Source organism: Schistocerca nitens, chromosome 7 (genome assembly GCF_023898315.1).
Source record: "Schistocerca nitens isolate TAMUIC-IGC-003100 chromosome 7, iqSchNite1.1, whole genome shotgun sequence".
NCBI lineage: Eukaryota > Metazoa > Arthropoda > Insecta > Orthoptera > Acrididae > Schistocerca > Schistocerca nitens.
This window is the reverse complement of record NC_064620.1, coordinates 616,347,961-616,363,030: the sequence shown is the minus strand read 5'-3', so window position 1 is coordinate 616,363,030 and position 15,070 is coordinate 616,347,961. Positions and strand designations below refer to the sequence as shown.

The following is a 15,070-nucleotide window of genomic DNA, read 5'->3' as shown; positions in this document are numbered from 1 at the left end:
TGTCATGATGCCATTTTCAACAGGATAACACTCGTCCACTCATGGCACATGTCTGCTAATTATGTGGTACCCCAGTGGTCGGCACGGCAAGATCTATCAGCAAGATCCCTGGATCTGTCTCGGCAGCACGTGAGTGGGACCAGCCCGGACATCAACTGCATCTCAGCGACGGTATACAGTATGTCGAGGACCAGTTAAAACGATTGTGGGCCAGTTTGCCCCAAGAGAGGATGACAAGATTTCACCGCAGCCTTCTCAACCGAAACATACATCCAGGTCAGAGGGGGTGCAACCCCATTGTAATAACTGGGCTTGTACTGCTAAGTTCTTTCTTCATTTGACTCTGTTTTGTGATAATTGAAATAACATCATATACCGTCTCGATCCCTGAAATTTCATTTTGTTTCCCATTTTACAAGACAGTACATATTCAGAGTGTACCAGATCTCCCCCGACAAATTTTCGCAGGGTGTTCACGGCTACCTTCAGAGTACTACTTGGTGCATCAGCATGGCAGTAGCAGCCAGCAGGTGCCGGAGCGGTGTTGCCGCTGCAGTAGTCCTGTTTATTCTCAGTGTTTTGCTGTCCCTGTCAATACACGTCAATAAAAGGAATACCGCACGAGGCTGATTTTGGAGCACTCTGTGGAATGAGCACGTAAAATACCTCTTTAAAAATACTTTTGTTTGTAACGGGAAAGAAGCCGACGCTTTCCATGGATACTGTGTGTTCATGAAAGATGTGACGAGCATTGTTTGTTTGGGCTGGCTCTGGCTACACGTTGTAAAAATGAAATTGCACGTATCTGCCGAAACACTAGAGAAAATCCGTCTGGCGATCTATGAGAGACACACTGTACATAGAGGATGTAACGGTTATAACTACACATGCTTTTAAATGTGGTACCTTAAAATGGACACACGCAAATGTGTTGGTTGCTTTTTCTCTGCTTCGAATAGTCTCCCTACAAACAGGTCTCATAATTTAGTAGCTGATGTTTTCTCCATGGTCATAACTGCACCACTATGTGGACTACGTCTGTCAATATACACTCCTGGAAATTGAAATAAGAACACCGTGAATTCATTGTCCCAGGAAGGGGAAACTTTATTGACACATTCCTGGGGTCAGATACATCACATGATCACACTGACAGAACCACAGGCACATAGACACAGGCAACAGAGCATGCACAATGTCGGCACTAGTACAGTGTATATCCACCTTTCGCAGCAATGCAGGCTGCTATTCTCCCATGGAGACGATCGTAGAGATGCTGGATGTAGTCCTGTGGAACGGCTTGCCATGCCATTTCCACCTGGCGCCTCAGTTGGACCAGCGTTCGTGATGGACGTGCAGACCGCGTGAGACGACGCTTCATCCAGTCCCAAACATGCTCAATGGGGGACAGATCCGGAGATCTTGCTGGCCAGGGTAGTTGACTTACACCTTCTAGAGCACGTTGGGTGGCACGGGATACATGCGGACGTGCATTGTCCTGTTGGAACAGCAAGTTCCCTTGCCGGTCTAGGCATGGTAGAACGATGGGTTCGATGACGGTTTGGATGTACCGTGCACTATTCAGTGTCCCCTCGACGATCACCAGTGGTGTACGGCCAGTGTAGGAGATCGCTCCCCACACCATGATGCCGGGTGTTGGCCCTGTGTGCCTCGGTCGTATGCAGTCCTGATTGTGGCGCTCACCTGCACGGCGCCAAACACGCATACGACCATCATTGGCACCAAGGCAGAAGCGACTCTCATCGCTGAAGACGACACGTCTCCATTCGTCCCTCCATTCACGCCTGTCGCGACACCACTGGAGGCGGGCTGCACGATGTTGGGGCGTGAGCGGAAGACGGCCTAACGGTGTGCGGGACCGTAGCGCAGCTTCATGGAGACGGTTGCGAATGGTCCTCGCCGATACCCCAGGAGCAACAGTGTCCCTAATTTGCTGGGAAGTGGCGGTGCGGTCCCCTACGGCACTGCGTAGGATCCTACGGTCTTGGCGTGCATCCGTGCGTCGCTGCGGTCCGGTCCCAGGTCGACGGGTACGTGCACCTTCCGCCGACCACTGGCGACAACATCGATGTACTGTGGAGACCTCACGCCCCACGTGTTGAGCAATTCGGCGGTACGTCCACCCGGCCTCCCGCATGCCCACTATACGCCCTCGCTCAAAGTCCGTCAACTGCACATACGGTTCACGTCCACGCTGTCGCGGCATGCTACCAGTGTTAAAGACTGCGATGGAGCTCCGTATGCCACGGCAAACCGGCTGACACTGACGGCGGCGGTGCACAAATGCTGCGCAGCTAGCGCCATTCGACGGCCGACACCGCGGTTCCTGGTGTGTCCGCTGTGCCGTGCGTGTGATCATTGCTTGTACAGCCCTCTCGCAGTGTCCGGAGCAAGTATGGTGGGTCTGACACACCGGTGTCAATGTGTTCTTTTTTCCATTTCCAGGAGTGTACATTAATAGTTTGACAGCAATACATCTATACTTTGACAACTGCCATGCTGCCCAGGGGAAAATAAGCATTAATGGCTTTCTCTTACCACATTTACTTGGAGGTACTAACCAACATAAAAATATGCTGCTCATAACAGTTCTAATTATTAGTCTGCAAATGACATAAATACTGTTGTTAAGTGCATCATCCTCAGTCACCAATAGATATATCTCCTCTTACACCCATTAACCCTACATTTCTAATACTACACATTACAAATATGCCCATAAGTAAAAACTGTGATTATTCTCTCTCTGTTTTGTCTCTCTGACTATATGGGTGGAGCAATTGCACCCCCCCTCCCCTACCCCCCCTAAATCCGCCCTTGTGCTTGCCATCGGCATAGGAACTGCTCAGCATGTTATCGTCATGACACTATTCCATTGCATTCAGTGAACCCATACGTGAAATGTATAGAAGCCAACATTCCGTCAGAAAACCTATCCATAGTGCTGCAGTGTAAGACTGTTAACACTCAGTCAACACCGCCGTTCAACAAAACCCTACACAGAACCTAGTACTGCTGAATATGAACTTGAGGGCAACGAAGTAAGGAGGGCATCGGAGTTGACAACAGCGAGTAAAGTGAGTGAATGGAGAAAAGACACACAGCGCATACTGTCGGCATTTGTAGTACCATGCACGAATTTCAGGGCAATATAAATAAAAAGCTAAGTGGGACATGAAACCAAACGAAATACGAGGGTTGCCCAGAAAGTAATGCACCGCTTTTTTCTTCTTCAACAGTTATTTATTGAACATAATGTGAATTACATGCATGAAAGAATGGTGTTTTATCTAAACCCCCTGTTTTTCCACGTGATCTCCATCCCGTTCTACGGCCTTCCTCCAGTGTGAAACAAGGGCGTGTATGCCCTGTCAGTACCAATCCTTGTCCTGGTGATGGAGCCTGTCCGTGAATCACTTCCTCGTCGTCCTCAAAATGCCATCCACGAATGGCATCCTTTAAGGGCGAATGACAACATCAGCTCGTTGCAACACATCCAGTCTGACAGCCACGGATGGTCTCCCCAACTGCTGCAAATCGTAGAGCTGCACTGAACTGCCTTCCGATGACCTCACCTTCCATGACCAGCGACTAACTGTACTTCTGTTGACAGCAGATGCTCCACAGACATTGCACAAGCGTTTGTGAATATTCCCCGCAGTTTCTTTCTAAAAATGGTTCAAATGGCTCTGAGCACTATGGGACTCAACTGCTGAGGTCATTAGTCCCCTAGAACTTAGAACTAGTTAAACCTAACTAACCTAAGGACATCACAAACATCCATGCCCGAGGCAGGATTCGAACCTGCGACCGTAGCGGTCTTGCGGTTCCAGACTGCAGCGCCTTTAACCGCACGGCCACTTCGGCCGGCTGCAGTTTCTTTCTCTGCAGTGAGAAATTCAATGACGGCATGTTGCTTGTAACGTACATCACCTACAGACGCCTTTTTGAAACTGTTCTGCAGCTACGCTATTTGTTGAGAGTGACGGAAACTTGGCGCGCTCACTCACGGGATTTCAAATAATACATGAGTTACGTTTCGCATTCGTAGCATTGTTTTCGGCTGAGAAAAAAAATGCAGTGGATTACTCTATGGGCCACTCTCGTGCGTTAATTCTGCAACGGACCACCAGAGACTGGGTCCGTTATGTCAAAATATTCTGAAGGTGTCCCTCAACAACCTCTGAAACTTTGTCTGCGGATTTCTGGTTCAACTTCTATATCAGTATACGCACAAACTAAGTTAATCTATGAGGCTTACAGTGAATGAATATTTGATATAGCTCAGTACTCAATAAGCACTCTTACTGTGGCTCAAGGTTAGATGAGATTTCGCCCTAACTAGCTCGAACTTAGGTACTTCAAATCATCATTACCTAATTTCAACTCGTCTGAACCAGCAGTTCTGACAACTGCAAGAAAATGTCTCAACGCAACATCTTTTTCACTAGGCTGGAGAGAGGAGAGGCAGAGGAAGAGGGAAGATATATAGTGTAACAAGGCACGTGAGCGTTCACACTGCTGCATTTCTCCTATAAGCAATTACAGGTGAGTAGACTTAATAATACTTCATTTTCAGGTAGAAGGATCTTACACCGAATTCGACTCACTTCTATATGGAACGCCGGCTCGATGTTCTTTCGGTGTCTTTTCCAGGTTTCGCCGTTGATGGTGAGCAGCCCGTCTCCCATAAATGTACGCAGTACGTGCGCAACGTAGGGTTCGCGTTGTCGCGGTTTGCTGCCCAAAAGCAGGCACTGGACGTCTTCTGGCTGTGTTAGCACAATCACCAGTTTCGGGCCCACGTAGAGTCTGAAACATGTTGTTTGGAAAACAATGAATCAGAGTGAATTAGCAAACTGTAATGCATCGTTGTAAACCTCAGCGAACAGAGATAAATAACGACTTGGAAATGTTAATTACCGCCGGCCGCGGTGGTCTCGCGGTTCTAGGCGCGCAGTCCGGAACTGCGCGACTGCTACGGTCGCAGGTTAGAATCCTGCCTCGGGCATGGATGTGTGTGATGTCCTTAGGTTAGTTAGGTTTAAGTAGTTCTAAGTTCTAGGGGACAGATGACCACAGCTGTTAAGTCCCATAGTGCTCAGAGCCATTTGAACCATTTTATTAATTACCGCCAGTGACCTGATTTCTAGCGTTCATTTCCTCCGCAGAACTGTACAGGGCAGCAGAAAACTTACAGACAACGTATCTGTAGGTGAACACTTCATCACTTACACAAATAATTTGACTAATGAAACACTGAACCTGTTACGTTTTTTCATGTGTATCATAAAGCTCTTCTAGAATTTACTTAAGTGTTCTAAGTGATGTCTGCGCGAGAGTAGTTCTGATTGTCGTATCTTTAAATCGTCTATTTGGGGATTTAGGGCAATAGGTAAATGTAAAACCCGGAATTTTTAGATGCTGATGTTAGAAAATAGTGTTTCTCTTGTACCAGTGACAGGTATTATGCCTCGTTCATTGTGCAGAATTTTACACATGCGCAGAAAATCACTCGTTTTGATTCCTTACGTAAAATCATAATATGGTACAGAACTATTGCGAAAGAATTGTTTCCCAAAGAGTCAGATGTATTCCGTTTCAGCGGATAAAATTCTTATTATTATTATACGCTGTTATTATTTGTGTCCGTAATTACATTGTTCTCAATTAATTACTTAGATGTACACGATTCAACGAGAAGTATGCATAAAAATAGAGAGCTTTTTATAAAATTTATTGGTGCGTGTTTCTTATGGTCCGATGCAAAGTAGCATCAAGTCACTCTTATTAGACAGTAAATAAAATGAATAAGTACATTATTTGCGTTAAACTATCACTTGCAACTGCTATTAATAATAACAATGGCTATTCGTATCAACAATTTTGCTTTCAATTCTATTTCTGTACTATCTGCAAATAGAGAGAAAAATGAATGAGGGGAACAACATTTTATGCATTTATGGTCGTTATTATACACAAGAGAAAGTTCTAAAGAACTTAAACGGTACACTGCTATATTCTGGGTGGTTGTAGGTAAAGTGCAACTACTCACGGTGGGCTGTAATTATCGCACGGCAGTGAAACTTTGTACATATTCTAATGCATTAATGCGAAACCAATCTAAAAGTTAGTTCCAATTTTGACCACCGAGTGCAGATTTGGAGCTGTCAGTGCAAGAAACACTTACAGAAATGTTTCGGTATGTAATGGGTTAGGAGCAGAATATGAGCAGAAAAGTTCAAACAAATGAGAGAGGCATAAGGTTATTTTACTATTAACTGCTATTTACACAGAGTGTGCAATACGAACACCGAACACATCGACGAGATGTTGGTACAGCGCCAGGTTTGTACCCGGTGACTGTGGTGTCACCGCCAGACACCACACTTGCTAGGTGGTAGCCTTTAAATCGGCCGCGGTCCGTTAGTATACGTCGGACCCGCGTGTCGCCACTATCAGTGATTGCAGACCGAGCGCCGCCACACGGCAGGTCTAGTCTAGAGAGACTCCCTAGCACTCGCTCCAGTTGTACAGCCGACTTTGCTAGCGATGGTTCACTGTCTGCATACGCTCTCATTTGCAGAAACGACAGTTTAGCATAGCCTTCAGCTACGTCATTTGCTACGACCTAACAAGGCGCCATATTCAGTTACTACACTCCTGGAAATGGAAAAAAGAACACATTGACACCGGTGTGTCAGACCCACCATACTTGCTCCGGACACTGCGAGAGGGCTGTACAAGCAATGATCACACGCACGGCACAGCGGACACACCAGAAACCGCGGTGTTGGCCGTCGAATGGCGCTAGCTGCGCAGCATTTGTGCACCGCCGCCGTCAGTGTCAGCCAGTTTGCCGTGGCATACGGAGCTCCATCGCAGTCTTTAACACTGGTAGCATGCCGCGACAGCGTGGACGTGAACCGTATGTGCAGTTGACGGACTTTGAGCGAGGGCGTATAGTGGGCATGCGGGAGGCCGGGTGGACGTACCGCCGAATTGCTCAACACGTGGGGCGTGAGGTCTCCACAGTACATCGATGTTGTCGCCAGTGGTCGGCGGAAGGTGCACGTGCCCGTCGACCTGGGACCGGACCGCAGCGACGCACGGATGCACGCCAAGACCGTAGGATCCTACGCAGTGCCGTAGGGGACCGCACCGCCACTTCCCAGCAAATTAGGGACACTGTTGCTCCTGGGGTATCGGCGAGGACCATTCGCAACCGTCTCCATGAAGCTGGGCTACGGTCCCGCACACCGTTAGGCCGTCTTCCGCTCACGCCCCAACATCGTGCAGCCCGCCTCCAGTGGTGTCGCGACAGGCGTGAATGGAGGGACGAATGGAGACGTGTCGTCTTCATCGATGAGAGTCGCTTCTGCCTTGGTGCCAATGATGGTCGTATGCGTGTTTGGCGCCGTGCAGGTGAGCGCCACAATCAGGACTGCATACGACCGAGGCACACAGGGCCAACACCCGGCATCATGGTGTGGGGAGCGATCTCCTACACTGGCCGTACACCACTGGTGATCGTCGAGGAGACACTGAATAGTGCACGGTACATCCAAACCGTCATCGAACCCATCGTTCTACCATTCCTAGACCGGCAAGGGAACTTGCTGTTCCAACAGGACAATGCACGTCCGCATGTATCCCGTGCCACCCAACGTGCTCTAGAAGGTGTAGGTCAACTACCCTGGCCAGCAAGATCTCCGGATCTGTCCCCCATTGAGCATGTTTGGGACTGGATGAAGCGTCGTCTCACGCGGTCTGCACGTCCAGCACGAACGCTGGTCCAACTGAGGCGCCAGGTGGAAATGGCATGGCAAGCCGTTCCACAGGACTACATCCAGCATCTCTACGATCGTCTCCATGGGAGAATAGCAGCCTGCATTGCTGCGAAAGGTGGATATACACTGTACTAGTGCCGACATTGTGCATACTCTGTTGCCTGTGTCTATGTGCCTGTGGTTCTGTCAGTGTGATCATGTGATGTATCTGACCCCAGGAATGTGTCAATAAAGTTTCCCCTTCCTGGGACAATGAATTCACGGTGTTCTTATTTCAATTTCCAGGAGTGTATAATTACTACAAGATATTCTGAACAGATAATATTGTAAATCACGTACCGTCAAGAGCGACGTTCATCATTAATGGATCAAAGTTAAGTATCAAACTAATTACGTCCGCTTTCTGATTTCTAATTCCTTGTCATGTTCCAGACCTCACGTCAGTATAGTTCTTCCCTCCTCACGCCAGCCTGCGTGAGCTAAAACGCGTGCATTTCGGCCTCAACTAGTGACACGGTGTTGGCTCTTCTGCCAACACAACAGTGACAAAATTAGAACTATTATTTTTAGCGGAAATAGGTTCCACATTAACGCTTCAACATATGTACCCCCGTGAGTGGCAGTGTTTTAATTACAAACACCACGTAAATCGTCAGTGAGAACTTTTTTTCCTAAATTTTTGTGGTGTACAGTAATTTCCAGATCCTCCATTTATCATCGTAAGTGACTTCTGGAAGGAATGGTATAGCCTAAGATCTTCTGTTGCCAGAGCTGCAGGCGTTGGAAAAACATCGACTATGATGAATGAAATGAAAAAGATACCAATATTTACCTGCTCTTGAATGGCCTCTTTTATCGTTTATCCTATAATGCGAGGTCCGCTGCTTTCACGATTACGCAAATTTACTTTCTTTGGTTGTGTGTTTGGATAGCCTTCCTGTCACCATCGCCGTCTAGGGAATTCGTGCGCCCCCTGTCTGTGAGCCGTGTAAGATTTGTTCCGAGTGTCATCGTACAGTGAGGAGCCAAAGGAACTGGTTGGTACTCCTGCCTAATATCTTCTGAACAGCCCGCTGAAAGGCACCCCACACATCCTCAATAATGGTCATGTCTGGGGATATTGGTGGCGAGCGGAAGCGTTTAAACTGAGAAGAGTGTTCCTGGAACCACTCTATCAATTCTGAACGTGTGGGGTGTCGCATTGTCCTGCTGGTATTGCCCAATACCGTCGAAATCCACAATGGACACGAGTGGATGCAGGTGATTAGACAGGATTCTAAGGTACGTGCATCTGTCAGAGTCGTATGTAGACGTATCGGGGGTCCCCTATCACTCCAGCTGCACACGCCCCACACCATTACAGAGGCTCCACCAGCTTGAACAGCCGCTGCTGACATGCAGGGGCCATGGATTCGTGAGGTTGTCTCCATATCCGTACGCGCCCATTCGCTCGATACAATCTGAAACGAGACTCGTCCGACCAGGAGAAATGTTTCCAGTAATCAACAGTCCAGTGTTGACGTTCACGGGCCCAGGCGAGGCATAAAGCTTTGTGTCGTGCAGTCATCAAGGGTTCACGAGAGGGCCCTCGGCTCCGAGAGATGTTTCGTTGAATGGTTCATACGCTGACACTTGTTGATGGCACAGCATTGAAATCTGTAGCAACTGTTGCAATTCTGTCACGTTGAACGATTATCTTCAGTCATCTTTGCTCCCGTTCTTACAGGATCTTTTTCCGGCCGCAGAGATGTCGGAGATTTGATGTTTTACCATATTCCTGATATGGATAGTGCACTTGTGAAATAATCGTATGGGAAAATCCCCACTTCATCGCTTCTTCGGAGACGCTGAGTCCCAGCGCTCGTGAGCTGACTATAACACCTCGTTCAAACTCACTTAAATCTTGATAACCTACCATTTTAGCAGCAGTGATCGATCTAACAACTGCGCCAGACATTTGTTTTATATATGTGTTGCCGACCGCAGCGCCGCATTCTGCCTGTCTACGTATCTCTGTATTAGAATAAACATGCCTACACCAGTTTCTTTGGCGCTTCAGTGGATCTGAACTGTTAGCACATCGTATTTTCTAAGGCACAGGTTGGGTACCTTCTGACAAAGTGTGAAATGTGGTAACCCATTTTTGATAAAATGTTGCAAGGGCGATCCATATTCAGAGTAAAGTGACGGATGTTTCGCCTGCTTGCTAGAAACTCCCTAGGTTTCGAGAAAATCGAGGTCAAAGTTTGTGATGGAAGATCGTATTTTCAGTGCGATATATCGAAATATTGTCTAAAAAGAAACGTCTTTTATTAATACAATATGAGGTCCAAAGCTAATACTGATGGACTTAACGTTTTTGTGTTTCCGTGTTTCCAGTTGGACGAGGTCGGCGACCGAGCAGTCTGGCTTCAGAAGCCGAGCGGTGCGGACGCGCTCCGTGTCTCTGCCAGCGACGGGCAAAGCTTCCCCTGTTTACTTTGTGGACTTCGCTTGATAGCGAGCAGGAACATGGCCAGCCGCTTTAGGAAAGCAACACTTCGATCCACCTTTAATAATGAATACACACGACCTAAAGCGCTGAAGTGGAACGCTTTCTCCGTTATGAGGCGAGGATACCGCCATCAGACGTACTGGGCGTAGACCTCTCCATTTTTAGTAGTGTCGCATACCTCAAGGTCGTTGACAATGGGGCGTGCAACAGGATCTCGAAATCTGCTCAGCATGATCTCCGGCTTTGTCACACAGACGGAAACGTCGGTGCGGTCACCATAGTGTATGCTGGCCTTTGCGTTCGTACCATACACTTACAACGGTTGCCTTTGGAGCTACCGGCAGAACAAGTCATAATGGTCTTCGGACCCTACGGCGTGGTTGACAGTTGCGTTGCAGAACGCTGGATGCAGTTCAGTACATACCCCATTTTAAACGGAGTGCGTCATATCGAGACTAATCTTCGTTGACACTTGCGATCCTACGTAAACATCAATGGGTGGTTTGCGGTCATATATGTCGGCGAACCCAAGACCTGTTCTAGCTGTAGCAAGGAGGCTCACCTCCGTTCGGAATGCCTACAACGGCGCATAAATCGACTGCCGCTCGCTGAGATGCCGAGAGAGACTCCACCGATGGTACTGCCGGTCACTTAGGCGGCGGCCCTCTCTGACCGCCTACCGGTAGGCCACCGAAAGAGCCTCTGACGCAAGTGACACGCCTACCTGCGGAGCCTGACACAGTGCAGGCGGCTGCATCCCTCTCTCTTCCTACCACATCGACGCCATGACGCTTCGATGGAACTTTCTTTCCTACGACGACTTTTGTGCCACAAGGCGGCGAATGACTCCCGTCTTCCGACACTGAAGGTCAGATGTGGAAACAGCGGTCACTCTAGAAGTGCAAGTGGCAGTACCGAGCAGCCTCTGACTGGGATGCTTCGCCTCCTACCTGGGATTCTGTAACCGATCGCCCTTGTGATACCTGAGTGATTTTGAGCCGTGGTAAAAATTGCTGTTTTGAAGGGAGCGCCGCAGCGCGTACTGTGAGGCAGTCGCCCTCCTTTTCTGGCGGTGGCGCTGCTGTGGCAATCGCAGCTTTGGTGTCTCCCTCTGGTGGGAAAGGGGGAAAGTTTGCTGTTCACGTCGATTTAAGGGGCGCTATAAGCTCCTCAGTCAAGGAGTCTGGGTCAGTTTCTCGTCCCCAGCTTGCTAGTCTGTCTCTCGTCCGAATTTGTGAGACAGTGTCTGTCTGTCGTCCGAAGTGCTAGTATGTCTGTCGTTCGGAGCAATCTTTAAAGTCGGATAAATGAGTCTTTCCACTCCGCCAGTAAGAGAACTCAGCGAGTGGTCGCCTGGTGGGGGCTTAGTTCCTGCATCTGAGTCTGCGCGTTAGGCCGCCAGTCTGCTCGAGTTGCTCAGGCAATGGTCATTGGCGGTTGGATCGATGGGATGGTCAGTCGCGCACTGAGACACAAGATGACTTGTCCGCCTTGAGCGTCGGTGCATGTGAGTCCAGTGGGCCGCGCTGTATGGTGAGGGGTAGTGACTTCGCGGTCGACACGAGAGCAACAGGAGTCAACCCACGACATCGATCTGGCCGGTGTTAGCTGCGACGCCGTGAGACGGGAGATCGGCGCTCCTTCCTGCGTCCGTTGAAGCACCTGGCATCGGACGGTTCGGGAGAGCGATTTGGGGGTGCCGCGCCAGGTCTTCTCGAGAAATCGCAGTTTATTGGAAGTGATTGGTGATAGAATTTAACAAGAGTAAATCAAACAACCTACTTGTTTTCTTGGTGAGGTCACCAGCTGTTTTGCTTTGGGGTCGTCCCACCATTCTTCTCCGTTTGCCCACCCGCGGAAGGTGGTTATTTATGAATTGAGTGGTCCGTTTTTTTCCTTGTGGAGTAGGGGCGGATTAGAGCAACCTGCGGTTCGGGTTGTTCGGTAATCTCCCTATCAATCTGCCGTACGTTAGTAGCTGCCACTGTCATGTTTGTGGGATTCGGTGTGTTAACGAATTTATTGCTTGGAGTGTAACGGCCTAATTCCTGAAATATGTTTTGATCTTGCCTGTCATCTTGAGAGGCGGTATATGTGTACTGTAGAGCATGTTCACTTGTTTGGCCAACCTTGTATAATTTTATATAAGATTGCATTTCATGGGCTTTTATTTTAATGGTCATTTTAGTATATAAAGTTGCCACTCTTCCACAGTAAGAGTTTTCTTACAAGTTAAAATCAAGTTGCACCTTCGGTGGCATGTTAATTTTTTAATTTTAGTGTTTTGTACCATTTCCATCCCTCCTACGGGGTGTATAGTTTGTGTGAATTGTTAAAACTTTAAACTAAAAGTACACTGGTGCAAATCTGCAACACACCAGATTAGTCTTTCAGAGGTTGTTGTGAGCGGTCGTGACTATGGCCGTGTCAAAAGGGAGCGGCAAGGTTCTCGACCCGAAAGGTCATACACTCTTTCTGCCTCTGAATAAATTGTAACTTGATATTTAGAGGGTGCTTTCTGCTTATAATTTTAAATCTGTTTCTTAAAAAAAAAAAGCTTTTAGGAATAAAATTCCCTTTTGTTAAAAGCAAGTACTTCCACGCTCACATAGTATGATTATTTTATTTACTGGCGATTCATCAAGAACATTAACACATTTAAATTCTTAAGTATATTCTTTGAAAATAAATTCACGGTTGAGATTTCTCAAGATGAAGAGGGTCTGAACGTTACTTTGGTCTAGGAACCAGCTGTGACAGTGCGATGCCTGCACAAGCCGGCGACCTAGAGCAACTTCGCCCCACTAGCGACTTGGCTGTTCTGCCGCCGCCGTCGGCAGTGCCTGCTGTGGATCGTCTGGACGCAGGGGAGGCACCGACGACAGCGGCGCGGAGCGACGGCGTCGAGGCGTGCCGGACCACGTGCAGTGCCGGGGCCCGTGGCAGAGCAATGGCAGCGGTGGACTCCCGGGGTAGCCGGCGTGCGGCGCTGCTGGCTGCCTCCCTCCTGCCACCTGCCACCTCCATTTCCATACCGTAGCTTTAGAAGTACCTCGTGACTACGATCACCATCAACAACATCAGTATCCGCGAGAAACTTCAGCTCCGGTGGAAAATGATTTGGGCTTCCGACGCTGATGCTACACTGCCCCAGGACGTGCACTTGTCCGCCTTGCAGGATGTGGCCAGTAACGCCTCTTACATCTCTCCTGGGGACGACCTCGGACATGGAGTGGCCACGTGTCTCCACGAGAGCATATCTGTTGAGAATGTCATTAACCTGCCATCTGTGACAGGTCTGGTGCTCACCATAATGTGCGCCCGCATTCTAAATGTGTATGCCCATCTGGTCCTCACCGTAGAATGGTCAGAGCACCATTTTACTCTGCAGAGATCATTTCCCTCTTTCTCGGCCACTACGAACACTGCTGGGAGGTGCGAGGGCGACTTTGCAAGCAGTCGATTGCTTTATCATAAATATATGTCCAAGAGATGCTAAATGTCATTGTCTTTTCATAAACAAAAACATTATCTTCTCAGCAACGTTCAAATCGTGAACTGCACCATTAATTTTTTATCTGCGGTCACTTTCAGAACTCAAATTAATCATCAAATTAACTAATTCACTACGAGTGCATTCTGAATTGCTGGTGTATCCATGTATCTCCACAATGAAATGAAAACAGTGAATGGCTAGGGGAGTATGCATGAGAACAATGGCGTATTTAAGTTTACAAAAATAAAGACAAATTTTTATTCATCCTTTTATAACTACAATCGTGCTCATAAATCTTAAAAAAAGAATGGCAAACAGAGATTAGGAAAGCAATGACGCTTGACTGGCAAAGCATACATTGGGGTGGAAACTATAGAAGTTCTCCCCTGCATTATTCCATTTTACAACGCTTTCAGAATTCATTTACATGAATCCACTTGAGACCAAATTCTATTCAAACGAATCAACTATGACCAGTTGCACCACAAACTATGGTTCACGAAGAACAGGGAGCTGTTGAAACTTCATTGTTTTTACTTCAACTGCTGAGTGAAGCTTCTTAATAAATATTTTACTTAAACTGCCGAATGCTCACGCAATGTTCTTAAGCTGTTGAGTGAAATTGACTATACTGTCTCTTTACTATTCTTTATCATATCGACACTGACCCACAGAATTTGCCCTGACAAACAGAACTCAAACTTTTCCTATTCATTAATTACCCACAATATTCAAGGATAACGCGATCTGACTGCTGTAAAATTGATAACCTGACTTCAAATAATTAATACAAAAGAACGGCCCTGAATTAGAAGAAATCCTGACAATAACCTATACATTACATAAGTCACTTACCTCGCAAAAATCTCCATTACACGAACTTTTGCAATACAGCAAGCTCCAATACTGCCAGCTAAATAAAAGATTCATACTACTGAAGGCTCTAACTGCTGATAGACATGTGGTTAGCAAAAGAAAGATTTTGCTGCAGAGCAAACAATGTATTTGCCTTAATATTGTGACAACCAGTACAAAAATTATATAACCGTGCATGACATCCATTTCCAAAAATTATATAATCATTGACAAATCACATTTGCGTGGAGGACACACGTCCAGCTCGTCTGCTCCCGCCAACACTTCAAACCTCTAACCTCCATCGATGCCAACTGCTCACACCCAACTTCCGTCACTGCTGGCTGTTCACCTCCAACTTCCACTCCGACCAGCCACAGAGTCTCTTGCAGAGTGCGCACGGCGCTGTCAGAG

At 47.6% G+C, this 15,070-nt stretch overlaps 1 protein-coding gene across 1 annotated transcript in view; it reads right to left on the bottom strand.

Moving 5' to 3' along the window:
• Window positions 1–15,070, bottom strand: part of LOC126195787 (cytochrome P450 4C1-like) — a 195,243-nt gene that overhangs the window by 122,002 nt on the left and 58,171 nt on the right. Inside the window, exon 2 of the mRNA XM_049934421.1 lies at window positions 4,632–4,833. Coding sequence (XP_049790378.1) covers window positions 4,632–4,833 — 202 coding nt within the window. The remainder of the gene's footprint in view (window positions 1–4,631; window positions 4,834–15,070) is intronic.